The following is a 27583-nucleotide window of genomic DNA, read 5'->3' as shown; positions in this document are numbered from 1 at the left end:
ATGATCGAGTTGTCATATTGCATTTTTTTAATTTATCGATTTGATCATATGTTAAGATATGACAGTTATTTTAAAAACTAGGCCATACTACATTTATCAAAAATAATATTCCACTCAATGTAATTTAGTTTGGAGATATTTCTCATAAATTAAAAAAGGTTTTATCTAATTGTGAGTACTGATATAGTAGTTCATTTCCAATCATTGTGTAGAGTCCACGGATTGAAAATAAGAAGTCTAATAATATATTTGTAAAAATTTATTTTCATAATCAATCAATAAAATTTTGTGTTCAGTACAACTAGTTTATAAAAATTGGTTCACTAATAAAAGTCACAGCCAAATCTTCTGGTGTTAATTCAAGTTCAAAAATTTCTAAGTGATTTCCAATCTGTTTGAGGTAAACTCCAGGTACATATAAAGTCACTTGGGGTCCCTTAGATGGCCAGTAGCGTCCCAAATTGTGGCCGTTTATAAATGCAACACCCTGATAAAAATTAATATTTTATTAATTACTTTACTATTAGTAAAGTGCAGTATTAGTAAAATTTAATGCTGATAATTAATATTCATAAATTTTCTGAATAAAATATCAGAATCATTAGTTTAAAATTATCAAATTGATAAAGCTTGTGACCAACAATAATGAACAAATATTTTGCATAATTTTCGTTCACCATAAGTTCAAAATATATTATTCTCAATTTCAGTTTTACTTACTTCTAATCATTTCTATTAGTGAAAATGCATCAAGTATTAATTTTAAATATTTTTGATATATATTTTTTTGAAATTTTATGCTCACCTTTCCCCATCCTGACATATTCAGGAAAGTGTCATATATTGGCCCATCATCATCTTTAGTTATATCGAAATTACTTTCGTATCCAACAGGACCATTCAATAATTTTCCTCGAGTTGCATAAGAATTATAGTCTGGTGATCTATTTTTAATTTCTTTCAAACCATTTTCCAATGGTATTCCTAGATGAAGCCATCCTTTTAGTTCAGTTTTACCCCATGTCACTGGCCAGTTTAGGCCCTTAAAAATTTAATAAGAAATTTTACGTATTTTTAATTTTAAAAAGTTTATAATTCGATTTCATACCACAATTTAAAAAAAATGCATATTTAGTAAAGGAATTTAAAAATGTATTTAAAAGCTCTCTAAGTTGCTCTTAGAAGAATAATCATACTTTTCAATATATTGAATATCGTTTATAAGCCTTATGGACCTGAATGCTAATTTATTCATATCTAGTATAAAATATTCTATTTAATAGCCTCCCAAATAAATTATATTAGAATACAGATTTTCATGTCTCTAACCAACATCTAATCTAATTTGATGTTTTTGAACCGTTTATATAAAATAATAAAAAAATTAATAACTGAATGACTTTCTACTGAATGAAGTACTCAGATCCATCAACTTCTTTTCATGCCATCGAATATAATTGTTATTTTTATTATCAAATTTTTATCATAAAGTGATTAAAATTTCTAATTTTTCAAATGAATTTGATCATGCTCATTACCTTATATTCTGCAGACTCAGAATTCGTTCGTCCCTGATTTTCTACTATAAATTCTAAGAAGGAACCTGACGTAGCATTAAGTTCAATGGTAGTTTTATTCAAATTTCGTTCTAAAACTCCAACAAATTCCTGCAATTATCATACCAATATAATTTTTACTTGATTATAATAACATAGTATACATGACTGTACTAACCTTATTTAAATAAACATGAGCTCTATCTCTTAATTCTGGTACATTCAAAGATGCTGATTTATTCTCACCCAGAACAGTAAAATATAACATGAATCCTGAGTTTTGCCAATTTTCCTCAAATGTTGGTGGTTTTTCTGTGCCAATAGGTCCTCGATTCAATGAATTTTTTTTACCAAGTACAGGTACAACTGGAGTCAAAATTTGACGCCCGTATTCACTTTTAGGTACTTCTAGCGGTTCGGGTAATTGCGGCAGCGTTAAAAACTATAGATAATATAATAAATAATAAATACAACTTTTATAAGAAGTTTGAGATTGTTATAAAGAACCTATTTAATGCATGTCTCGCTACATTTTCAAATTGACATTTAAAAAAATTAGAAAAAAATATTCAAACTTATTTAATATGTAATTTAAAATGTAGTGCTAACTATATTTATTTGTAAGTTTTATGCACAACTTAATTTATCTCTTGCGGATTATTATATATAGTTCAACGATAAACTACGTAAAATTTAATATCTATTTAATTTTTTCAATTTTTTTTACCTCGGCCAATGTTTCGCGAATGGCAAAAAATTTTGATGTTGGATCTCCAACTTCAGAAATCGGTGCATCGTAGTCGTAAGATGTGACTTGTGGATTATAATGCTCTCCTGAATCAGTAAAGTGATGGCCTCCTAAAAATACCAGAATTATGTTCAAATAATAGAAAATCATGCATAAGAGCGGCTAAATGATAAATATAGTATTTAATATTATAATTACCACTGGTAAATCCAAAATTGGTTCCTCCATGAAACATGAAGAAATTAATATTCGTATTTTTTTCACCCAGTATTTTACGTAATGTATATACGATTAATTCTGTGCTAACATTTGGAAATTTTCCGCCCCAAATCGTACGATCTCCTGTGTAGTACTCGGAATTGACCAATGGTCCATGAGGTTCAACTTTACGTTGTGCCCCCCAAGGGAGATTCGTTGTTATCCCTGTAAAATTATTATAGTATAAATAATAATTAATTAATAATTTGCATTTGGTAAATAAAAATTGATGAAATGAAATCTATAGTATACTTGAACACGAAACTGTAAGTATATAGCATTCACTAAAGAATTCATACAATTTTTTAGCAAAATATATTTTAGCATGAAGACAAACATTAAGCAACTACTCTTCATAACAAAAAAATTCAAGGTTCAAATCTGCATTTCGATATCGGGCTGTAGCGATAACTGATATCAGGTAGTACTAATATCTATTTTTACTTGAAATCGTAGTTGAAAATATGATTCCGAATAAAAATAGCACTTTCCGGCAATTCTAGATAAGATTAATAAAACTAAATATTGATACATATAGGATTGTATTTGGGTTGTTCAAAAATATCATCATTGGTAGTCAGGAAGTATTTTTATATCATCTTCTAGAACTCGTAGAAATTATGATTGTTTTTCAAACAAAAAAATTATTTACCATGTCCAAAGGAAACCGTGCTATAAACTCCTTGTATTTTTCCACAAGCAGGTTGACCTCCATTCCAATAATTTGTGGTAAAAAGCACAGCCTTGTCTTCAACATGTGGTTCAAATATTTGCAATAAAGCATTTTTATAATCTTCATCGCAAGGGTATACTCCATTCTGATTTTCTACCTATAAGTTTTAACGTACAAGCAATGACTATCTTGTACTTTAATAACATTCAGTAAGCGCTAAATAATATTTCAATATTACCTGGACCATTATAACAGGACCACCATTTCCATATAGATAAGGTTTTATTTTTGTTAATAATACATTCAACCATTTTTTTGATTCACCGATATATCCTAAAAATAATTAATGTTATGAAACTTCTACATGCCTATTTTCAAAATTCAGTATCAATGCAATATATTCAATTTACTTTCATCAGCACTTCTCAATTGGATGTTTTTTTCTGGGTCTTCATTGAAATATTTTGATAGGAGCCACCATGGATGTCCTCCCTGGTAACAAAAGACAAAATTATCAATGTCATATATGCCAATTAATTCTGATTACTTTTGCAGATATGGAAAATCGATTTGAGATACCCAAGAAATGATACAATTAGGTTCTCTTACATTTTTGTGCTTAAGTAATTATATCTTACAAAATCTCTATCTTGTCCAATATAAGGTCCTGGTTTTAAAACTACATAAAGATCTTCCTCGACCGCTTGTCGAATAAATTCTTCTAAATTAGCATCGTCTTCCCACTTATAAACATCTGGTTGTGGATTGTGATGTGCCCATTCTACGTAACTAAAATAATTAATATTTTGTAACTTTTAGAGTCATTGGAAAGACGTATAAATGGAACAATTAGGGACAAACTAATCTGCTATTAAACTTCTCACTATTATGTACTAAAACAATGAAAGGTCTGGTGCTTCTTGGAAATCAAATTAGTTGCACAAAACCCATGTATTGATCAAATACACAGAGTTGCTTAGTTTTTCCAAATTTTCCAAAAAATAGAAAGACGTATGAATGAAACTACGTACGAAATAGTTTGTTATACGTCTTAAAATTAATTAATCCACACTTGTTCTTAATATTAGTTTATTAAATATAAAAAATTAATATCAATGAGTTGTTTCTTACGTGGTTACAGTATTTAAACCAGCTGCTCTTAGATTCCGCAAACGGTTTCTCCAATATTGATGTGGAACACGGAAATAATCCATAGAACCGGCTACAAGTCTAAAAGGTTTTCCATCCATAGAAAATGAATCGTTTTCATAATCTATCGCAAATATGCGTCCATTTTTAGAAACATCTATGAATTCCTGTAATAAATAAATTTCCTACTATAATATATATATATATATATATATATATATATATATATATATATATATATTTAAACATCGGTGGTCTTTATAAATCTTTGGATATAAGGGTACTTCTTCAGGTTCCTCACAGAAACGAGTTATTTATTATACTTTTAAGTTATTTGAAAGTAAATAATTTATTTCTTAGTATTATTGAATTTAAATTTCTTTCAATTAAACACTTAATAAAATTAAAATTATTTTATTAGTAAGACAGAGTACATAAAATGTCTAAAACAATTTCTTCATTATATATAATGTATTACATGCTACTTGCAATAATTTTTTGTATATTATATTCATTGTGATTTGTATATATTTTCAGTATACTTACTATTTATTACATTTTTATATAAACTAGTTTATACAAATTTGAAAAATATCATGTGATATAAAATGTCATTATCGTACATGAAATGCTTTTTTAAATTTCAACGATCTTTTACCTTATAACTTTCATCTTCAGCCAATCCTGGAACTAGGAAAAGTGCAAATAAAATACTATGAAGTAGCATTCTATTCCTAAATACTATTTATTATACTATGTAATTTTTTTTTTCAAATAAATTAAGTTGATTAATTCTTTAATATATATCTAAGTTTGTTTGAGAGTGATCTTGAAATTCGTTGTTAAATATTTTTTCACTTGTTATTTATAATGAAATTTTTCCATTATCTCTGTAATCATCGATAAAATTAGAATTTTATCATTTCTTAATTATTTTCCGAATATCCGAAGTGTTGGTTTTTTCTAACTAATCACATAAATCATATTTGACACAAATTTGTAATACTCTTATTTTGAAAACATTGATAAATTATAAATGTCTTATCTTGTCAAAATGATGACAAATTTATCTTCTTAATTAACAAATATTTTTGGCCAGATATTTTTATTAAATTTAGAAAAACTCGCGCTATTTAACTGCTCTTCGAAAGACATATTTTTGAAGTCACAATTGAATGGAATTGAATTGTATATAAAATTTAAATTTAATAGAAAACCTTGTGAAATTCTTAGATATTTTGGAATTTTTCATCATTATCATCAACTTCCCAACTGGAGCCTATCGAACAGTTAAAGTTTTTTTTAAATCGGCTCAGGATTTTTAGCTAAAACGTGGACTAAACTTTGGCTAAAGCGTGGATCACTAAAAACGCATAAAATTTTCCAATTCTTGTCTCAAACGATTCAAAATTACTTATCGAGATAACATAAACTGAGGAAATCGAATTTTCTGGTGAAAATAAACATCTGCTTTATAATTTAATTATTTCAAATAATATTAATGTACAAATGTATAATAATTCATTTTATTAAACTGAATTAGTAATTAGTACAAACAAAAAGCACAGTACAGAAATTTTAGCAAATATATTACTATTACTTGATAAATTATGTTTATTAGTGAACCTAATCGTGAATTCTGGGTTAGCGTATTCTAGTTCTAAAATATCTATCCAATTATTTCCAGGTCTTAGATATATTTTTGGAACATACAAAGTGATCTGAGGACCCACTGAAGGCCAATAACGTCCCAAATTGCGTCCATTTATCCAAACGACGCCCTGGTTATGTAAAATATAGTATTTTTCAAAAATTTAATACCACATTTAAATTATTTTGAATTATGGTGTTATTTTTTTTTAAAAAAATTGTATTTTATATTATGTTTTTTTTACCTTTCCCCAATTAGACATATCTAAAAATGTATCTCTTGGTATGTCATTAGGATCTAGGGGCAATTCAAATTCAGCTCCATATATTATGGGGCCGTTTATGAGTTTGCCACTTTTAGCAATTTCGCCAACTCCCAAATCATAATTACTTTTGCTGGGAGATTGATTTAAAGAAATTCCACTAATGTTCCAAAGAGAAAGAGCTTTGCCTCCCCAGAAAACGTGACTGTTTAAACCCTAAACAATAATAAAAAAATAGTTTAGATTAGTTACAATTTTTTAATGAAAAATTTTTACTAATCAATTACTTTGTACTCTGCTGATATTTTTCCCTGACTAATTCTTCCTTGATGTTCCACAACGATTTTCAATTGGGCACCTCTTGGAGCATTTATTTGTAATGAGAATCTACTTATTCGTCGGTCTAATATTCCAATAAAGTTCTGAAAATATAAATGTAACGATTTTGTTATGAAGAGAGTTTAAATATTTTGAGATCTAGATTTTGTGCCTCGCAAATTAAAATTGCTTTATATGTTTGTATATAACTTATTTTATACACCTACCTCATTTATATAAACTAAAGCTCTGTCCCTTAAATGAGGGGCTGTAAATATACCTTCTTTCTTCTCATCTAGGAGTTTATCGTATATCACAAATCCACTTTTTTGTCCTAGATGTTCGAAAGGAAATGCTTGTGTGTGTTGATATATAAATTTCCTTAAATCATTTCTTTCGTCGAATAACGAAAATCCTGGTTTCACCTTAATTATCCCATAGTCACCTTTTGGAGAAGGGATTATCAGTTCAGTAACAGTGGATGATTGAAACTGGAAATAAGTTTTTTTTATTTCATCATATAATTTACTGTAGACAATATGTAGAAGTTATCAGTATTAGTCGTAAATAAAATATATACTTTTAGCTAAGTTAGTTTTTCATGTGGCCAAAACCTATTGCAAACTTGCAAATTAAATATGGATGTAAACGCGAATTAATAAATTACCTCACTAATTACTTGTCTAATTGCGTTATATTTTGGAGTTGGATCTCCAGCTTCATCCAATAGAGCACCATAATCATTCGATGTTGTATATGGTAAATAAGTTTCATTTTCAATATTTGCTCCTATATGAAAATAAGTTTCATGAACAAGCATTAAACTTATCCAATTTTATAAAAGTTATATTGTTTTACCATTAGTAAATTCAAAATTGGTACCTCCTGCAAACATATACAAACTGACACTGGCGTTTACTATCAAAATTTTTCTCAAAATATTGGCAACCTTTTTTGGTGGTATATTTACGTTCTTTTCTCCCCAATACATTGGTGACCCTATTTGGAATCCAGAATTGACCAGGGGGCCTTTAGGATTAACCCTGCGCTGTGCTTTCCAAGCTTCTGTTATATTATCATCTTAAATGAAACTTAAAAATATTGTTTCACCCAAATAATGTGCCAAATTATCAACATATTTATTGATTATATAATATTATCAGATTTTTGTCTCGCTATTTATTGACCATTGATCGATTTATGTTGCACGTACCTGGTCCAAAATTGACAGTGGAATATGCTTCCCCAAATTTTCCACATATTGGCCTGTCTTCGTAGTAACTATCAGTAGTGAATAATACTGCCTTATTCTCTACGAGTTTGTCAAATAAAGCAAACATGTAATTTTTATACTTATTGTCACAATCGTAAACTCCATATTCATTCTCAATCTAAAAAATATACGAATACTCACAATAACTAGACACATTTTAATGGTTTATATAGACATCACATCTTTCTTATTTATTTATTATCATTATGTATTCGAATTTTTTTTGTAATTAGTGTGATTAAGCTAAATTCTTTGAAACTAATAATCTGGTAAAATCTGGTGTATGATTTTTCTGCTTGTCAGGACATTATGTAGAGAATATTATCATTATTATTGTATTAACATCAAATTTAAATATTTGGCACAGCCAGTGTCTTGGAAATTATTCAATAATAGATTTTGTACACTATTTCCTAAAATTTCAAGCCAAAGTTTTTACCTAAATTGCTTAATTTTAATTCTTGTTGATTAAGCAGATGATTTACATATTGGAAACTTTCCAATGGGAAGTTCATGCAACTTATTTTCAGACAAAATGCCACTTACACTTAGTTAGCCAGAATTATATTTTAAATTTTAAGATTTTTATGAGTTTTTTTTAGTATTTTATTTAAACATATACTCACTTGCACCATGATGACTGGACCGTCGTTACCATATAAATATGGCCGTATTTTACTGAACAATACTCGTATCCAAATATTTACTTCTTGTAGGTAGTCTTTGTAAATCGTGAAAATAAAAATTAGTGTAAAATATAGATATATCAAACATTATAATCGCTTACATTGATCTGTTGTTCTGGGTTTAATTTCTACTTTTTCCAGATCACTGGAGTATTTCGATAATAGCCAATATGGATGACCTCCCTAATAAAAATTAATAACAAATACATAATGCACAGGTACACGAATTATGTATACGTGAAACTGAATATCAGATCTTTTTAAATGATATTAGAAATTTCATGTTTTACGAAAATAAATATTTATATTTTTCCCTTGTTCATTTTGAGAATCAACATACTAGCTCCAGTGAAATATGGGATGTTACACATACTTAGAAAAATGACTAGAATTTCATTTATTATATGTTGTTAAAAATATAATTTAATATTAATTAGAAACTTACAAAATCGCGTCCTGCACCAATGTACGGTCCTGGTCTTAAAATTACGTAAAGCCCAATTTTTTTCGCAATATCAAGAAAGCCTTGCAAGTCTGCATCTTCGGTCCATATATATTTTCCGTCTTCAGGATTATGGAAGGACCATTCAATATATCTGAGAATAATGAAATAAAATTTACGAAAAATCTATCTTGTGATAATAACCCTTAATTTTTACTTCAAAATATTTTATTTAGTTTCTAGGCACCAAGCCTATGTACTTACCTGGTCGTATTTTATTAACATACTTTTGTTATAGTGATTCAATATATTGCAATCAGTTTTCTAATTCAAGTAGTTTATTTAAAAATAACATTAATAAAAATTAAGTAACAAAAAGATAAAATTAATTGAGCAATTATTTGATTAGAAGTAATAATAATTTTAAAACAAATAAACCATTGAACATATATAGGAGTAAATAAATGAGCAAGTAATTACATTTTTAGACATAAATATTAGGAAATTAGATTTTTAGGCATCAATATTTAATTGAAATTGCCAATTGGCAACATTTCATATTAATCGCCAAATTGGCAACATTTAATATTAACTCTTTCCACTCGGATGCCGCCGCTCCGGCGGTGAAAAATACATATAAATCTCGCAATTCGCGAGTGGAATTGGACAGTTGGTTTTTTAATATTGATTTTTGTTCACTAATACGATTATAGAATATTTGGTTCCTAATTTCTACGTTAAAATAGATAATAAAAACTGGGAAGTTCCAGTAATTTTTTTTATGCTAATACACTGCTAATTATTATTACTTATGCTAGAATACTATATAATTAATAATATATTATTTTCTATTTAAACTTACGTATCTAATGCATTAAATCCAGCTGCCTTCAATTTATATAAACGATCTTCCCAAAAAGGAGTAGGAATACGAAAATAATCTAATGATCCTGCAATATATCTAAATGGCTTGTCATCCATTATAAATGTGTTTTGGTTATAATCTATGTAAAACCGTCGATTCTAGAATTATTAAAATTATTATTTTACATTTGAAACTTTTAAATTTTCATTACAAGTTATAAATTCACTCACATTCACCGCATTTCTAGAAATATTTTCATTTGCCCAAACTGATGATGAAAGCAACGCGAATAATATAATCGCTAACATGATTAATGATTTTTTTAATTTATTAGTTTTAAAAAATATCATTTACCCGCTAATTAATAATAAACATATTTTGCACATAATTATTTTCCACTAGTAATATATCACTTAATAAAATATCACATAAATTTTAAAGTTTCATATTTTTTTATATTTAATATAAGATTAGTAATTTTTAAACTTTTTATTCCACATCTTTTTAATTAACACTGTGATATTATTAATTTTAATTTTGCTATAATTCATATGTTGGAAAATTTATCTATCAATGCAATTCTGAAATCAATTGCATAGTTATAGTTAAGTACAGGGTGACCCAACAAAGTTGAGCTGATTCAAATCGTTATGAGAACATATTTCAAAATGTGAATTTTTTAATTTTGAAACAAAATCGTTTGTAACAAAAATGTGAAAATATTTATTAGTGGTCTTCTTTTTTGAACTCACTTTTTCATAACTGAAAAATATCGAAAAAGGGTTGACGAAGGTCTATTCACATGGGTCTCTATCATTATATTTATTATATGTATTTATAAATAATTTTCTGGTGTACAGAAAATGTATTTTATGCCAAGACTGTTGTTTGGACTACTTGATAATTCTTCTTTGGAATTTTTTATTGGAAATGTTTAAATTTAGGTGCATCATATTCAAAAGCTGAATCGTAATCGTTTTATATATATATATATATATATATATATATATATATATATATTTTTGCTGCTTACCTGTAATGCATATTGCACCTTTAGTCATTTTAGATTATCTATGTTTTTTTGCATCGTTGCACTTATCTCTCACATTTATAAAATGGTTTTTTAATTTTTGTTATCAATATTTGTATAACGATTCAACAATATAGCGCAATTTTATCATATTCTTGTTATACGAAAATATGTACATAGAGCCAATTAAAAATAATGTTTGTGGACGTTCATTAAAAATTGTTTTAAGGCGTTATCACAATATTATATAAGACACTTTGTAAAAATTTAGTTTATGCAAATCAATGTTATTGTAGATGTAGAATAAAATATTAACTAATTAATGATACCGATTTACACATTTTTGTGAAAATATTTTAAAGGAATTTGAAAAGCCGTTGGAAATATAATTTTAATATGTAAATGACACAAATTAAATATGAATAAACTACATAGATCTAATTTTTACGTAAATCGTTTCGATGGTAATAATGAGCTTTGAATTTAAAAAAAAATTTCGTTGATATTTTAAGGTGTCAGTATTTTTATAGAACTTATTACTAGTCTTACATTATGTTTATTTTTTTTTTCAATTTGTAATTTATTAAAAATATGCAATTAGGTATTTCTTGTTTTTGTATTCAGAAACATGCTTTCTATGAGCTCTTCTGATGTTGTTTAAAACTACCCAGTGGTTGACTACTTTTCTTTCTGATAAGATTATAATCAGTATTTTTTAATAGGGATGCGATATATTTTTGCAGCTGTGCCCCAAAAGGCTATTTTTACTTTAAATAATATTTTAGATCTATAATTTTGAGTAAAAACTGATATCACTATTGCTTGACATGAAGATGATCAAAAAGTTGCGAAACTTAGAAAAGATACTACATAAGTTAAAATGAGTCGATTTTAAATTTTTCAATATTTTATTATAATAAATTACATTATTACATTAAAATATAATATTACATTTAAATTAATTTCAAACTAATTAACAATACACATATAATAGAAGAAACACATGCTTTTGAAAAACTAGCAATGTTAGTACTAAACTTATGAGCATCAGCGAATGTTATAGTAAGATCTGGATTAGCATATTCTAGTTCCAAAATATCTATGCGATTTTTCTCAGGTTTTAGGAAATATTTAGGTACATATAATGTAATTTGTGGACCCACAGAAGGCCAATAACGTCCCACGTTTATTCCATTTATCCATGCAACACCCTAAAATATTAAATGAATAAATAATATTAAATGCGAAATAATAATCCATTGATTAGTATTAATAAAAAATCCAAATTCTAGCAGTAGAATATCTAATGTTTGTTTTAATTCAGATTGATTTCTTAATACATTTTTACTTCTCTATATCTTATGATTATTTTTTACCTTTCCCCAATTTGTCATATCAAGAAATGTATCTCTAACAATTCCATCAACGCCTTTGGGTAACTCAAATTCGGTTCCATACATAATTGGCCCATTGGTTAAATTTCGGGTTGCTACTCTGTCTCCTATGCCCAATTCATGATCTTCAATACTGCGAAATTCCGTTGCTGGAACTTGGTGATGATACCAACTTGTAAAAGTTTTACCTCCCCATTCAACACCTTCATTCAAACCCTAGTAAAAAAGAAATTATTAAGTAGTAATTTGTACCCAAAATAAGATATTTATTTTATCTTACTTTATATTCTGCTGCTATAGGTCCGTAATTGATTCGTCCTAGATTTTCGACGATTATTTTCAATTCAGCTCCTTTCTTGGCACTCATTTGCAGCGAAAATTGTTTCAAGCGCCTGTCTAAAGTCCCTTTATAAACCTGAGAAATTTTATATCAAAATTTGTCTGTCAGTAGTATACGATAACATTATGCTATCAACAATAACACACAATTATAATTGAAATATATTTATAAATATAGCAAAAGAAACAATCGTAAATTGATTTTTTTGGTTTATCTTTACATTTAAATAAGTAAATATAAAAACTTAGTTCGTTGTTGTTCTTTATAATTTTTAGTTAAAGAACAATTTCTTACTTACTTCATCCACATATATCAGTGCCCTGTCCTTAAGATTTGGAGCTGAAAATTGACCAGTCATATCTTCATTCAGAAAAGTAAAATAAATGATGAAACCAGATGCTTGGTACAAATGCTCAAATGTCAACGGTTCAACGTCATGCAGGGGATGCTCAAACATTAAATGATGTTTTTTATCGAATAATGAAAATCCTGGTTTCAATTTGAATGTACCATATTTTCCTTTTGGCGCAATTGTTACTGGTTTCACATCTGGTATATCCACAAACTGAAAGGAAATACAAAAATTTTAGCTTTTGATTTACCAAATAGTACATATATTTTGAACAACAAATTACCTCACTAATAACTTCCTTGATTGCCATATATTTGGGCGTCGGATCACCAGCTTCGTTCAAAGGAGCATCATAATCATATGATGTTATCTGTGGTAAATATGTGTCATTTTCAAAGTTTGCTCCTAAACCAATAAAAGCAAAAATTTAGATAGTCAGATAATTCAGATTTATATAAAATCAAATCAATTTCCTACCATTAGAGTATTCAAAGTTAGTACCGCCTGCAAACATATACATACTGACACTGGCATTTTGTGCCAAAATCTTTCTCAAAGTTTTTGCAACATCTGATGGTGAGACTTTTGCTGGTTTTTCGCCCCAGTGCGTTAGCCATCCTGTGTAGTATTCAGAATTGACCAATGGTCCTTTGGGGCTGACCTTTCTCATCACTTTCCAGGCTTCTTCTACATCATCACCTGTAGAAATACATAACGTATGAGAACTTAGAGATGATATATTTTGTGTGTTAAACTATTTGTCTTTAAAGTATTAATTAAAACTTTTACTAATTAATTCTTATACCAGGTCCAAAGTCCACAGTAGCATAAGCTTGTCCCATACGACCACATATAGGCATATCATCCCAATATCCATCAGTAGTAAAAAGAACAGCATTATCTTCTACTACATCTTTAAATAAACCATACATAAAGTTTTGATAATTTGGATCACAACCAAAACTTCCGTATTCATTTTCGACCTTAAATAATTGATAATAATAAGTGAAAGCCAAAATATCCGATTTGTGAATTTTGTGTTATATGTTCCATTAAAAATTAACATATTCCTCACCTGCACCATTATAATTGGGCCACCGTTACCATATAAATAAGGTCGTATTTTTTTAAATAATTCTTGTATCCAATCTCGTGCTGCTTCCATATAACCTGATGTGCAAATAGAAGTTTTGTAGATATCGTATCCCAAACTTTTAAGAATAAAATCAATTTTTATACTCACGAAAATCAGTTGTCCTCGGTTTAATATCTTTTTCTGGGTGTGATAAGATCCAATAAGGTTGGCCTCCCTATTGAATTAATGAGAATGAATAAATATATGGCTTACTGATTTTTGGGTATTTCGTATTTAATTTAATAAATCATAATTCTGATGTCAGTTAATTTAGTTAATTTAACACTATGCGAATTATCTACACTATATTATTAATATAATGATATATAATAATGTAAGAATAATAATGAAATACGTTTTAACAACTTTTACTGTGATACTACTTGGTAAAAAATTATAGAATTAATTAAACCGTTTAGTAACCATTATAAATTCAATATTATTTCGGTTTAAATTTTACTATATATTCAAGAATAGAATACAATATTGAATAAATAATTTGGATTATTAGCTTTATACGTACAAAATCACGTTCAGCGCAAATGTATGGCCCTGGTCTCAAAATTACATACAATCCTACTTCTTCTGCAGTTTTAATAAATTTCTCCAAATCGGCGTTGCTGCCCCACCAATATTTTCCTTCATCAAAATTGTGAAGTGACCACTCAACATATCTAATATTGAAAAATCCTATTATTATTTCATTATAACATTAAAAAAAAGATAAATAAATCTTACGTATCAACGGCATTTAAACCTGCTGCTTTTAGCTTTTCCAAACGGTCTTTCCATTGTTGCGGATGTACCCGAAAATAATGTAATGAACCTGCTATGTATCGAAATGGTTTGTCATCCATCATGAATGTATTTTTATCATAATCTATGTAAAATCGACGATTCTAAAAATATTAACTATTTTAATAAATTAATATTATAAATAGTTGTGCAAATTTTTAAGGAAGTAACTGTTACCTTAACTTGATGGTGTTTCGACAAAGTTTCATTGCCAAGCGTCGAAGCAAAAAATAGCGCGCATAATAATATTGACAACATTTTCTCAATGATATCTGAAAATGAATATATATACGTTAACATAATATTTAATATAATGTTATTGCCAGGAAAAATTATTCATTTAGGATAGGTTCTTGTATTAACATTTGATTTCCAGTTCCAGTGACAATCAATAAAAGCTATATTTTAGATATAAAATGTACTAAAGTTTAAAATATTTATTTTATATAATAATATTTATTATCATAAAAATATATAAATTTAGTTATATTCGATATTGAAGTATAACGTAAATTACTTATTTGCAAAAAGAAATAAGCCATTCAAATTTGACCAATTTTAAAAATTTCAAATTCATAATTCAACGAATATTCCTAAAACTAAAAAACATATGGCAAATGAGTCACATGAGAAAAATAATAACGAAAAATGGTCACAATTTGAGCTCGGTTGTACTTTCAAACTACAATAGATTTTTTTCCTACAATATTGTAACTATATTATATATTTATATTACTATTATATATAACAGAAAATATTGATGTTCTAATTATTTCGGTGACTTTCAATCGTTAATTTAAATTGAAGATATGAACATTGGAAGAGATCATTTGATATATTTTATAAAATATATCCTATAGATAAAAATTATGCACTTTATATTGTATGAGTGTTAAATATAAAAAAGATGCTTTGTATAGCTAAATAAAAATGAATGTTAGAACATTCAAAAGTTAATTAGTCTTGAAGCCAAAAGAGTATTTCCACAATTGATTTGAAAATTATGTAGCTTCCGTATAAACTATAGACATATATAATTACTTTTCAAATATTAATGGCAATAAAACTAGTATTTTATTCCTATATGCACTACACCGATTAAAATCACTTTGCAGGTGCGCTTTAATGCGTATATTGTTAGCAGCTTTTACTGTAGACCGCCTTTGATGAATTATCTTTTATAGATAGTGATTTTTTTTTGCTTTATCAAAGTATTTATGATGATTTAATAGTAGATAACTGCGCTTTAGAGGAATTTATGAAGTAATAATACATACAAATGAACAATAATTTGGAATACCCAATTCGCCTGTAAGTCATTTCCTAGAATTATCATTTGTTCAAATATTTTTTTTAACTTGGCATTAAACGGTTCCGGGAAGTACTCATGTAGATAAATTTAATGTAACTCTATTCTCTTTAACACAAAATATTGAAGGTAATATACTCAAGTTAATAAATGAAATTTCATTTATTAAAATATTTTAATGTTTTAATGTTTCTATGAACTATTATTTATTGTTTGTAGATTTCAATAGATTAACGCGATTTTTATTCCACGATACGATTCTATAAAATATAACTGATACATCTAAGTGTTACGAAGAACACGAAAAATTATAACTATATTTCATAAAAATTGCTAACAAAATTTCATATTTCATGTTTATTTATAAATTTACAATAAATAAACCAATATTCTAATTCCAAAAAGTGACTCACCTACTTGTGACCAAGTACTCGAGTACTTACTATGACAGTGCATAAATATATAGAAAATTCAATTATAGAAGTACTTGACATCAAAGACTTTTTCAAAATTGGCATAAGAATATTTCTATTTATCGATAGTTATAGATAGATAATGTAAGTTTGGGTATGTATAGCAAGCACGTCTCAAGATTCAAATCTGCAGGACTTTATTTAAATTACACTATTTGTTGATATATGCAAAGTAAATTTTCAAATTTATTTTTATTTAATTCCAATAAATAAATTTTTATTTTGTAATTTTTAGGCAATTAGCAAGAATCCATAAAATAAACAATTTAAATATTGTGTAATTAATTTTATTACAAATTTTCAATAATACAATGCTTCCAGAATCACAACCTACTAACAAAAAATTGAACTATTACTTAAGAAAACAAATGTTGACCAATAATACAAAAATAGTATACAAGAAATTGTGAAAATACATCAATATTAATAGCGTTAACAAAATTTATCAGTAATATCCAATGCATTTATCCTTGTTTTCTATTTAGCACTAAAATATATTAGTATTAAATAAATCAGTCAAACATAAATTTATGTAAATACATAATCTGATTCTACTTGTACATCCCAGGGCGTTTGCATATATTCTTGAGGTAAAGGCAAACAATGACTTGATTGATAGTCTTTCATATGCTTCTTTACCTGAGGATAAATTCGATACATGAATATCGTATTTTAGTTTTATATATTTATTTCTTTCTGCAATAATAGTATTACCAAAAATAACGCCATATCGCTCTTCTGTTTTTCGGTAAAACCGTCGCCAATGAGCATTGGATAAGATTTAGAATTCTCACTTATGTAACTGGCCAATAATGAGGCACAAATGTCCTCATCAATCTGAGCCCGATGAAGCATTTTTGATTGTCCAGCAAAATATAAAGAAAGATATTCGTTAACCGTTTCTAGTTGATTTATTCCAAAAATAACAGGAAAACGATATTTGAGTAATTTCACTAGCAAATGATTTCCGCGGTTCGAAGCTAATACGCCTTCCCTGAAAAAAAATCAATATATAAGAAAATTTAAATTGGAATTAAAAACATTACTAGGAGCTCTCAGAAAATATGTAATGAAAATAGATGTAAGAGTTTCAAAATAGGCCTTCCAAATTTTTGGTTTTCGGCTAAATAATTGCACAATAACATTTATTCCCTTTAACAATTCTAATTTTTATATGACAAAAGTATTAATGTAAATGCTTTTAAAGTTATGGTGTTCATGTTTTAGACAGTATGAGCACTATCGTTCATTTAACTTAACTTACTCGGTACATATAATTTCATCCTCAGTGCGTCTGATCATTAACACTGGTCCAGGATACTGGTACATTTGTTCAGCTATGTTTAAATTTATATAATCTCGAATTGCAAGCTTAACTATTCCCTCCCATGCAGCAGGAATTCGAGGCAATGCTAATGGCAAAATATCATCAAATGTTGCATCTAAAACCTAACAAAAAAAAATTAGATAAACGTAAATAAATTGATAAATCAATAGCAGTTCAAAAACGAAGCTTATTAAAATATTATCCACAGCCAAGCTTGGAACTCTATTAAATATCAACTAACCACTCCTTTAACATCAGGATAATTCATGGCAGCCCAGCTGCTGGAATAGCCACCAATACTCCAACCAAATAATATTATATTTTCTGGTGTAAAATTTAAACTATTAATAGCAAACTGCATAACTACATCCATAGCGTTCTGATCCTGGACAGGATATGGTCTACCCTAAAGGACATAATAACATTTTCATTATTAATAAATAATAGAGTTAATAATAAAGTTGTGAATGTTTAGTTTATATTTAAATGCTCTTTATCAGAATCGTTTAGTTGTTAATGTCAGTTGTTAATTGTCAATTTTGGCGTCAAAATTATTTGATAATTAGGATTTTCGATAACAAGTATACTCTTTAAAATGAATTTAATGTATCAGTAAATAAAATATGATGTAAAGTTGATTTATATTGTCCTTTTAGTTAATACATGCTTTTTATAATAGTTTGATCGAGATCAATAGAAATTAGCAGGACCCTTAAATATACCAATAAAATTCAATTTCGATAACAAGTATACTCTTTAAAATGAATTTAATGTATCAGTAAATAAAATAAAGTAAAGTTGATTTATATTGTCCTTTTAGTTAATACATGCTTTTTTATAATAGTTTGATTTTATTTATCAATAAAGCATATGAAATTAGCAGGACCCTTAAATATGCCAATAAAATTCAAAATTTTAATAAAAAAAGACAATTTCAAAATTGTTTAGTCGTTAATCATCAGTTATTTTAAATTTAAGAGGATGGAGTTTAATGAATTTATATAAGTATATATAAATAATGTGCAACATTAATTTAATTAACCAAAAACAAAGAAATCTAAAACCTTGTCAACTATTTAAATATAATTACATAATTTTGTCTTTTATTTTTAGTGAAGTTTGAAAAAATGTTGTATATTCTTGTTTTTCCGGATTTTCTTGCACCCTATTGATCAAACAAAATATGAAAAATTATAGCAACGAATAAAGCATCGACGAAAAGAGGTTTGTCATTTCATTTATGATTTTGCAACGCATGATGATGAAAATAGGAAACCATATTTAATAAATATTATATTTAATGACAGTTTAATAGATAACAATATAATCTAAATATGAAATCTTTAAAATATAGCCATAACACTCCTAAATTTTCATATTCAACAATTATAATTGATGACAAACTAAATAACTAAAGGGAATAGATCAGTTCAGAAATATTAACAAATTTTCAGGATCTACTTCAACAATGTCGTCAACAAACCGCAAATGCGTTGTAAAAGTTAGCAAACATGAAAGAAAAGATCGGGATTCCGCAAAATATTGGCAAGATGTCTTTCAAAAACTAGAAGCTAAAGCCCAAATTCCTTTAGTAGAACGAAATGAAGAAGTGGTCAAATGCATTCCTTACAAGCTTTACGAACGAATAGCTCCCTTACTAGGATTAGATACAAAAGCTGGATTTTCAGAGGTAGATTCATCCATCAAGTTATTTAGAAAGTATATATAAATTGTATTACGAAAATTATTTTAGTACCAAAAATTACATGAATCGAGAATCGAAGCAGCCGTGGAGCAAATAAAAACACAAGAAGAAACTCAAGATGAAGAGAATTTGGATGAAGATTATGAGGATATGTTTTTCCTTGACAAAGATAAAGATAACGATGAAACCGTAGGTATAAAAATAGATGACGACGATGATGAACCCGTATGCGATCTGGACATACTAGTAAAACCTCCGATTCATAGAGATGCTTTAAAACCTAAACCAGAGGTGGTTAGCCCATATTATTCGTTCACTAGGAAAAAAGGCAAGAGGGCGGTTAATTGGAATTCCAAGTAAGAAATGATAAATAATTTAAAAATTAAAAACACCATCGACATTTCACTTGCTCCTAGTTTATTATATAACTGTTGAATCATCCTTTTAAGATATATGCCAAAAAATAAGTTGGAGGAATGGGAAAAAACTTTACATCAGCGAGCCACAGAAAAAACAGAGTCCATAGTACGCGATTTTTGTGAATGGTTACGAGGTTTAGGTGGTCAAGAATCAGTATTGACTGAAACAGCCCTTAATGAATTATTCGAGATCGGACGAGTGGATGATGCGGCGCAGGCGTTAATGGTTCGAGTCAGAGAACTGTATACAGTCACACCAGAAGTAGCAGCAGCAGCAGGGTTACCGGAAAGAGCTACCAGGCCAACGTTACATCGACAGGTAAGAAAGCAAAACAAGCTTTCTTATTGCGACCAGCGCTACTGTATTAAATTTTTAATAATATTTTCTGCGCGGTATAATTTTAAGTACATAATTATCTAGGTAATGCGAGATGCAATTGAAAGTATGAAACCACCCAGACATTTTGCTTTCGGTACTACATTGCCAAGAGATATGATGAGACATCGCGTAGTTGCTGATACGTCGCAATGGATGACGTGCAAGCATGTTCCAAAAGGTAATTCTATTTTGCATCCAAACAGTAAGTTCTATCTAAAACGTAGTTTCATACAAGCTTATATTATAATATGATATATGCAAACAAATATTGCTTTTGAGCTACGTTAATCATTTTTTGTATTGTTATTATAATGATGTTACTATTTCGATTAGGTTTGGCAAGTATGCGTTTGGTATGGGAAGGTATTACCGCAATTCGCTCAACTCGAGCTTATTGCACTTGGCTTCGTGATCATCCAGAAATAGAGCCTCCAGAATACTTAAAACGTGTTGGAATGATGGATTCTGATTATGGAGTTTCTAGAGGTAAGTATACATTTTAAAATCTATGCATTGAAACACAGACGAATTCTTTTCAAAGCTAAATAAATAGTCTCAACAAAAGAAGAATAGTTGAAGTTCAAATTAGCAGTTCTTAAATTTTAATAAAGAAATATAGGAACATTTGCAACTTTACCATAGTGAATAATGATAAAAATAGTTTAAAAAGCAACTGGTTTAATTAAAAAAAAATAGGTCAACCACGTGTGTCGATGATACCTGAATGGGAAGAACCTGAAGTCCCGGAGGAAGTAAAAAAACCTACTGAAATGGAGTCTAAAGAAGAAAATAAAGAAGAAGAAGTGGAAAACATTGAAAATGCAGAAGATGAAGCAGATAGATTAACTGGTGTTGGAATATAAAATTATACAGTATAAATGCAAGTATATATTTAAATAAATTATGAGCTCAGTTTAACTCAATAAGTTTGTTAGAAAAGTATTGTCTTTACAGTTGAAATTAAATCTTCAAAATATAAAATATTAGTCACAGTTTTGAAAAAATCAATTTGTTTAATTTTGATTTGAGAAGTTAGAATCTAATATCTCTTTTACCTATTATTAAAATCATGTTAATGCTTCACATTTTAGTAAAAATTCTTGCAAAATATCACATAGAAAACTTTCCACTTACTGTGCTCCCAGCAAATCCTGGATGATTCCAACCCAGCACTGAATAACCAGCCTCTATTGGGGTGCACATAATTCCTATCTCATAAAAGCCAGCATTTCCTTCTGAACATATAACAAGAATATCACCTTTACTTGTTTTACCTCTGTTATTAATAAACATTGTATCTACATCGTTATTATCTATTGTTCTTAACTTATTTCTTATGCCTTTGTTGTCTTTGACTAATTTTGCCCGACCTTGTAATAAACCAGGTTCTGAAAAATATTGCATAATATATAAATATTTTCAAGTGCCTGATGATCTCTTATGATCTTGATCTGATCTCTTGAGAATAACATACCCATTAATAAGTTAAGAATTCCTACAGCACCAGGATATATCATGCGTATTCCAAAAGTGTGCACAGCAATATATGCAGCGATTTGACAAGGTAGAGAATATGCCCACTGAGAAGCACTTCTATTTCTTGAAGTTTCCAAGTATTTACGAACTTTAGTTTTGTCCCTATAAAATCATCAGTGGTTATCTTTCATCATCATTTCATATCTATACATTGAAAGGAAACTCACGCTGAAGCATCATTCCAATTGAAGTCTACTGGCCATTTTTTAAAATCGAAGTCATAGCATCTAATTTGTTGTTTTGATTCCCTATTATAGTTGTTTATAGCTTTCATATATGTTTGCATAAATGATCTGTAATCAGCATTATTAGCTCTGCCAACACTTCTCATGCATAAAGATACTGCTAAGATTAATCCTAATCCAAAAGCAAATTTGGTGATACTTATAAAGCTTTCAGCAGCCAAGTAACTTTTTTTGTATAGAAATCCTATTAGTATGGGGGATGTATATAAACTAATATTCCACATAATATTTAACTAAAAGGGGAAATGGTAGATTTAATTAATACAGAATTGTATATGAGAAACCTCCTTGGTGAATTATATTAACTTACAGAATATATTACTTGATCCCCCCATTTTTCCAAACTTGATGGTTTATAAATTCTCTGTAATTATTAAAACACATTTCAATGTTTTTAAAGTTCTACAAATTAACAACGCATAAGAAATTTGATGATACCTCTACAGAACCGTCATATATTTTATATAGTTTTGGGCTAAACATATAATTCCAAATAGTTTTTAAGTAGGACATGATGATAATTTTAAAAACAGCAAAAAACAATATTTTAACCTATATAAAACCTATGTCATAATTAGGAATAATTTAATTAAACATTCTTTGTGATTAATAATTCAGCATTTGACATGCGTTTGACAGCTGTCAAAACGTGAAGTTTAACGTCCATATCACTGTTAACATTGACATGATAACAAAGTATTTTTAACATGATATGCAACACTAAAAAGTTGAAAATTTATCTAAAAAATATTAAAACATCAAAATTAATTTTTTTCTTTTAATTTATTTACTAAGCTTTTAATTTTATTACTATTTCAGATATATTTAAAATAGTATGTTTTTTACATTTTATTTATTAGCACAATGCAAATATAACATTTACAAAAACTTCATTTGAATCCATATCTATGACATCAATTTGACGTCAAATTCAGTTTTCCCATTAGTAACTTTGATTAATAATTTATTGGAATGGGTTCAAAGTATTATCAGTTTTTTTTCTTAATAGTTTTATATTATAAAGTGTCAAAATATTTAAGAAGGTGTGCATATTAATACTTTAATAAATACAATCACAGATATATAAAATACTATCTCTGAAAACCATCTGTTCAGAGTAATGTCACATTCCACCGAATATTGTTATTGTTACTTTCATAAACAAAGCAATGTTATTCGAATAAAGTGCCAATAAAAGATCATTCCGAAGTCAATTTGAAAGGTCGCATGGAGTTATAATTAATTTAATTGCTTTAAATTAAAAGAGGCAATGACCACAGCAAACCAGGAGACAGTGTATGAAGGATGGCTCACCAAATCTCCGCCTACAAAACGTATTTGGAGGGCGGTAAGTTTCGTGGAAGGAAATGATTCACAGATATTTTATTACGCTGCGATATCTAAGTATAACAATGTGTTATCTTTTGTTTACAATAATCATCTAAACAAAATTGTAATAATCAGTTAAATGTATTTGAGAAAGTTTTTGCATATTTGCTTAAATTCAATTACATATAAACTGATAAATATTCTTGCAATCTTAATAGAAAAGTTTCTATATATTTATTATTTGGATTTTGAATAGTAGAGTGTGATCAAATTGTTTTGTATTGTTCTTCAGTTAAAAACTGGTATTCAAACATTAAAAAATATGAATTTTATATATTATTACAGTGATAAACTCCATATTTGTGACAATGGTTATTTGTTTACTAGTCTAATTAATTATACTTTATATTGCAATCAATTTAATTGACATTTGAAATACATATAGAACATAGATTATTATTGATTTGAAAATATTTTATAACTACTGATATATATCTTGTTTTAATATTTGAAATGATATGTTACTTATGAAATTTTCAGAGGTGGAGACGCCGTTGGTTTGCCCTGAAGCAGTCAGGTGAACTTCCAGGACAGTATTTTTTAGAATACTTTACAGATAGAAATTGTCGTAAATTAAAGGGAACTATTGATTTAGACCAATGTGAACAGGTTAGTATATAAAAGATACAGAATATTTGTTTCTATTTGGAATTGTTTTATTGTACATCGTACATGTACAATTGTTTTATTGTACATCAATTTTTTGCCAGGTCGATGCTGGATTAAGATTTGAAAGAAGAAAGCAAAAGTACCAATTTATGTTTGATGTAAAGACACCAAGCCGAACTTATTATTTGGCTGCAGATAATGAGGTTGACATGAACCGTTGGGTAGATTGCATTTGTCGAGTGTGTGGATTGAAGGCTGATGAAGACATTCCTATAGTTCCAAACTGTAATAGCTTGATATATATTTTTTTTGTTAGAAAATTAATTTATTGTATTATATTGTTTAGATTACAACTGTGGACCAAATGCTTTTTCAAATGCTCCAAGTATTGAACATAATGAAGAAGAACCAGATGAGAAATCACCAACAGAAAGTGATGTGTCAGGTCCCTATATTCCTATCTCAGAATGTTTCTCTGGAAAGCCATTGCCATTCCATATTTCGAATGAGGTAAATTTGCATATATGTACTTCAATAAATGTCTTATTATATATTATATACTTACTAATTTCTTATTAATAATTGTTATTCAGGAAATGAGTTATCTTCCAACATATACAAATGAACTTAGTCCAATGAGTCCTACATCCATGCCTCCAAGCTACACTGAAACTATGGATTCCACATTGAACACATGCAATCCTAGGTTTTACGATTCACCACGTAAAGCTAGACCATGCAGTAATTTAAATTTTACATTATATAGCAATGGTAGCATGAGTGGTGAGCAACATGTTGCAAGTATGACATTGCCAAAAAATCATGGTAGAAGTTCTGGAAATATTTCATTTAATAGTAAAAATGGTAAAATTAAGACTAGACCACCTGATTTAGTACTAGAACTCAGAAATTATAGCTCTCGAAAGGATAAAGCAAGTCCTACAGATTCTGAGAGTGTTTTCACTGAAGATGAATGGTCTCACCCTATATTTCCTCCAGAAGCAGGTATGTTTAGTAATAAATTGCTTAAATATATACATATTAAAGTAATTGCTTAACTGATTCTAATAAATAATTACTTTTAGGACCGAGGCCATCCGATAGTTCTATTGAAAATGAATTAGTTGCAATAAGTGCTAATCAAAGATTTAGCAAAGTTCCATTGCAAAGTTTAAAACCTGTTAATACTTGTAAGTTTTTTAACAACAATCTAACAATATTTTTTTGTAAGCTATTTAAATATTTTTTATTTGATCTTGTAGCAAGTGGAATTTCTGTAAGTTCATCTAATTTGAATGTTGAATCAATAACACCACCTCCAAGGCCTCCTAAACCAATTCAATTTCAAAAAGAAAGCGAACATGGTTATCTTAACTTAGATAATATAAATAAGTATGTTTGTTTATTTTACTTTACTAGTATGATTTTCATTTTTACCTGATATTTCTATATATATATATATATGTGTGTGTGTAATATTATCAAATTTTTTATAGATCAATTGAAAATATATACATGAATAAAAGTTCAGTTTCACCTCTTATTGGACCTCGAACTGCAAGTACAGTGAGTTGATTTTAAATAATTGTCCCAAATGCAACTAGTACAAAATGAAAAAATGATTTTTAATTCCTATTTTATTTTTAGATTGTAATGGATGAATTTTATGACATACCACGCTCACATCAGGATCCTAAAGCTATAATTAATGGTCGCCATTGCTACACAAATGCAGCACCTTCGCAAGTGCAAGATGGAAATAAATCATTAATTTTTACATATGATTTTGACAACTCTAGGCAAGATATTTCAAAACCTGAAGAGGTAATTAAATAAAATTGATAATTGTTGAGCATTACTTAATTTTGCATTTTTCATAGATGAAAGAAGCATTGTCTGTTGAAAATCAAGGGACGAGTATCCAAAAGAATCTAAGTGAAAACTTTTCAAAAGTTACAGATGATGCTTATAATGTTAGTTTATATTTTATTTATTTCACACTATATTTTTGAAATATTTTCAATTCCTGAATAAATTTTAGAATTCATCAGCTCCAGCTGTAGATCGTGGCACAAAACCTCGTCAAAACACAAGTTCACCACCGAGTGTTAATAGGAAATTGAAGCCAACTTTACCAAAGGTATAATTTAATTTTATTGTTCTGAGAAAATATAAGATGATTTTTTATTTTTATTTTCTTAGATTCATATCTGTTTTATTTTATAATCCTACTTTATTACTTTTAGGCAAATGTGAAAGCTAGCACTTCCTCGGGGTTTTTAACTAAACCTGAGCAATACAGTGGAGCCACATTACGAAATCACCGAGCTGCTCCAAGTCCCACACCGCCAAAAACTGATGCTTCTGATGATGAGAATACAATTTTCACTGAAGAACAGGTATACATTATATAATATTCATATTTAATTGATGTATTTTTCTGCATTGTTTTCTGTATTAATCTCCTTATCATTTTTCTCAAGATCTATTTCTACAGTGTGGGCAATAAGTTTATTCCTGCCATGCCCATTGACAATGAAAATATTCAGTATTTAGATCTTGACTTAGATACTGATGGAACCAGCAATACTTTACCTCCAAAGTCGCCTGGATCCAGCACCGTCTATAAACAAGTTGATTTTGTTAAAACAGAGGCTTTTAAAATTACAAAACAGTCTGCCGAAAAAAGCAGAACTGAGAAACAAAACAAAGAACTGAAAAAGGATACATGATAAACTAATCATATGCTGAAATTTTATAAAGTGGTATTGAATATCAATATGATCAATAATTTTAAAATATTCTATCTAATATCTTTTCTATATGTGCCGAAAAAAGCAGAACTCAGAAGCAAAATAAAAAAGAATACATGATAATTGACCCCTACTTACATATCAAAATGTTAAATAATTTTCAAATGTTCTATAATATTTTTTCCAAATATTTTTAATTATGCTGAGAAAAGCGGAACTCAGAAGCACAACACAGAACTGAAAAATAATACATGTTAAATTATTCATGTTATTAAATATCAAAATGATATTATGACAAAAGATGACATATTTTTAAATATATTAAAGCCTTATAGAACATCGTCTATGCATGATTAGTACAATTGTATTATAGATACTTTAAGTTAGGATATGCCAAAAATTTTAACTATATTTTTATAAAATGTTATATACTCTATACCTATCAACCTATAAATTTATTCTAACATGTGCCTGTTAATGATAATTATTATATTCTATAAACACTACCGTAC

The 27583-nt window shown here is 28.1% G+C and overlaps 5 protein-coding genes across 7 annotated transcripts in view; 2 read left to right on the top strand and 3 right to left on the bottom strand.

Annotated features, from left to right (window-relative positions):
• Positions 1-21548, top strand: part of LOC113383337 (mitochondrial pyruvate carrier 2-like) — a 36000-nt gene extending 14452 nt beyond the window's left edge. Inside the window, exons 2-7 of one of the 2 annotated variants that reach the window (XM_026621608.1) lie at positions 19491-19726; positions 19790-20097; positions 20191-20479; positions 20582-20717; positions 20873-21025; positions 21236-21548. In XM_026621608.1, coding sequence (XP_026477393.1) covers positions 19505-19726; positions 19790-20097; positions 20191-20479; positions 20582-20717; positions 20873-21025; positions 21236-21402 — 1275 coding nt within the window. In that variant the 5' untranslated portion in view covers positions 19491-19504 and the 3' untranslated portion in view covers positions 21403-21548. Of the gene's footprint in view, positions 1-19490; positions 19727-19789; positions 20098-20190; positions 20480-20581; positions 20718-20872; positions 21026-21235 lie in introns of those variants that run through there. The other variant, XM_026621610.1, reaches the window with a different exon arrangement.
• On the bottom strand, positions 302-10237 carry LOC113382995 (beta-galactosidase-like). The gene is made up of 22 exons (XM_026621252.1): positions 10112-10237; positions 9879-10039; positions 9020-9170; positions 8676-8757; positions 8515-8609; positions 7829-8006; positions 7474-7695; positions 7283-7404; positions 6843-7106; positions 6585-6719; positions 6280-6513; positions 4367-4551; positions 3874-4024; positions 3646-3727; positions 3474-3568; positions 3215-3392; positions 2503-2727; positions 2284-2390; positions 1735-1998; positions 1539-1667; positions 806-1042; positions 302-487 (listed from the first exon to the last, which is right to left on the bottom strand). Exons 1-22 carry the CDS (start codon positions 10229-10231, stop codon positions 302-304), a joined length of 3603 nt encoding a protein of 1200 aa, XP_026477037.1. The 5' UTR covers positions 10232-10237.
• Positions 11865-16019, bottom strand: LOC113382698 (beta-galactosidase-like). The gene is made up of 13 exons (XM_026620926.1): positions 15969-16019; positions 15105-15199; positions 14871-15031; positions 14656-14806; positions 14241-14307; positions 14073-14167; positions 13803-13980; positions 13475-13696; positions 13281-13402; positions 12944-13210; positions 12586-12720; positions 12288-12521; positions 11865-12122 (listed from the first exon to the last, which is right to left on the bottom strand). Exons 2-13 carry the CDS (start codon positions 15183-15185, stop codon positions 11865-11867), a joined length of 1971 nt encoding a protein of 656 aa, XP_026476711.1. The 5' UTR covers positions 15186-15199; positions 15969-16019.
• Positions 17182-22975, bottom strand: LOC113383336 (protein ABHD16A). The gene is made up of 9 exons (XM_026621607.1): positions 22759-22975; positions 22631-22684; positions 22243-22553; positions 22014-22177; positions 21674-21927; positions 18278-18442; positions 17974-18158; positions 17424-17703; positions 17182-17348 (listed from the first exon to the last, which is right to left on the bottom strand). Exons 1-9 carry the CDS (start codon positions 22831-22833, stop codon positions 17238-17240), a joined length of 1599 nt encoding a protein of 532 aa, XP_026477392.1. The 5' UTR covers positions 22834-22975; the 3' UTR covers positions 17182-17237.
• Positions 22976-23345: 370 nt separating this feature from the next.
• Positions 23346-27463, top strand: LOC113382914 (protein daughter of sevenless). Of its 2 annotated transcripts, XM_026621162.1 has the most exons (13): positions 23346-23668; positions 24190-24318; positions 24420-24603; positions 24665-24828; positions 24912-25323; positions 25404-25508; positions 25581-25710; positions 25815-25884; positions 25966-26142; positions 26199-26291; positions 26360-26458; positions 26565-26717; positions 26802-27463. In XM_026621162.1, the coding sequence occupies exons 1-13, from the start codon at positions 23591-23593 to the stop codon at positions 27048-27050; spliced, it is 2043 nt and encodes a 680-aa protein (XP_026476947.1). In that variant the 5' UTR covers positions 23346-23590; the 3' UTR covers positions 27051-27463. The 2 variants fall into 2 exon arrangements, with proteins under 2 accessions (XP_026476947.1, XP_026476948.1); XM_026621163.1 differs by lacking the exon at positions 26199-26291.
• The last annotated feature ends 120 nt before the right edge of the window (positions 27464-27583 follow it).

This window comes from Ctenocephalides felis, unplaced genomic scaffold (genome assembly GCF_003426905.1).
Source record: "Ctenocephalides felis isolate EL2017-DRISC unplaced genomic scaffold, ASM342690v1 CF-g0.4_SCAFFOLD_03570, whole genome shotgun sequence".
Classification (NCBI taxonomy): Eukaryota; Metazoa; Arthropoda; class Insecta; order Siphonaptera; family Pulicidae; genus Ctenocephalides; species Ctenocephalides felis.
The sequence above is the reverse complement of the archived record's forward strand: the minus strand, read 5'-3'. Positions and strand labels throughout refer to the sequence as shown.

Excerpts from the sequence above, each read along its gene's own strand:
- LOC113382995 (XM_026621252.1), bottom strand. The coding sequence starts at position 10,231 with ATGATATTTTTTAAAACTAATAAATTAAAAAAATCATTAATCATGTTA. Across the intron at positions 6,514-6,584 it reads AAATATCAGCAGAGTACAAA|GGTTTAAACAGTCACGTTTT; the intron begins GTAATTGATTAG and ends ATTATTGTTTAG. Across the intron at positions 2,391-2,502 it reads CAATTTTGGATTTACCAGTG|GAGAGCATTATAATCCACAA; the intron begins GTAATTATAATA and ends TTACTGATTCAG.
- LOC113382698 (XM_026620926.1), bottom strand. The coding sequence starts at position 15,185 with ATGTTGTCAATATTATTATGCGCGCTATTTTTTGCTTCGACGCTTGGC. Across the intron at positions 13,403-13,474 it reads TAACTTTGAATACTCTAATG|GAGCAAACTTTGAAAATGAC; the intron begins GTAGGAAATTGA and ends TTATTGGTTTAG. Across the intron at positions 12,721-12,943 it reads CACTGATATATGTGGATGAA|GTTTATAAAGGGACTTTAGA; the intron begins GTAAGTAAGAAA and ends AAAATTTCTCAG.
- LOC113383336 (XM_026621607.1), bottom strand. The coding sequence starts at position 22,833 with ATGTCCTACTTAAAAACTATTTGGAATTATATGTTTAGCCCAAAACTA. Across the intron at positions 22,685-22,758 it reads TATATGACGGTTCTGTAGAG|AGAATTTATAAACCATCAAG; the intron begins GTATCATCAAAT and ends TAATAATTACAG. Across the intron at positions 22,554-22,630 it reads GGGATCAAGTAATATATTCT|TTAAATATTATGTGGAATAT; the intron begins GTAAGTTAATAT and ends TTCCCCTTTTAG.
- LOC113382914 (XM_026621162.1), top strand. The coding sequence starts at position 23,591 with ATGACCACAGCAAACCAGGAGACAGTGTATGAAGGATGGCTCACCAAA. Across the intron at positions 25,324-25,403 it reads TATATTTCCTCCAGAAGCAG|GACCGAGGCCATCCGATAGT; the intron begins GTATGTTTAGTA and ends AATTACTTTTAG. Across the intron at positions 26,143-26,198 it reads ATATTTCAAAACCTGAAGAG|ATGAAAGAAGCATTGTCTGT; the intron begins GTAATTAAATAA and ends CATTTTTCATAG.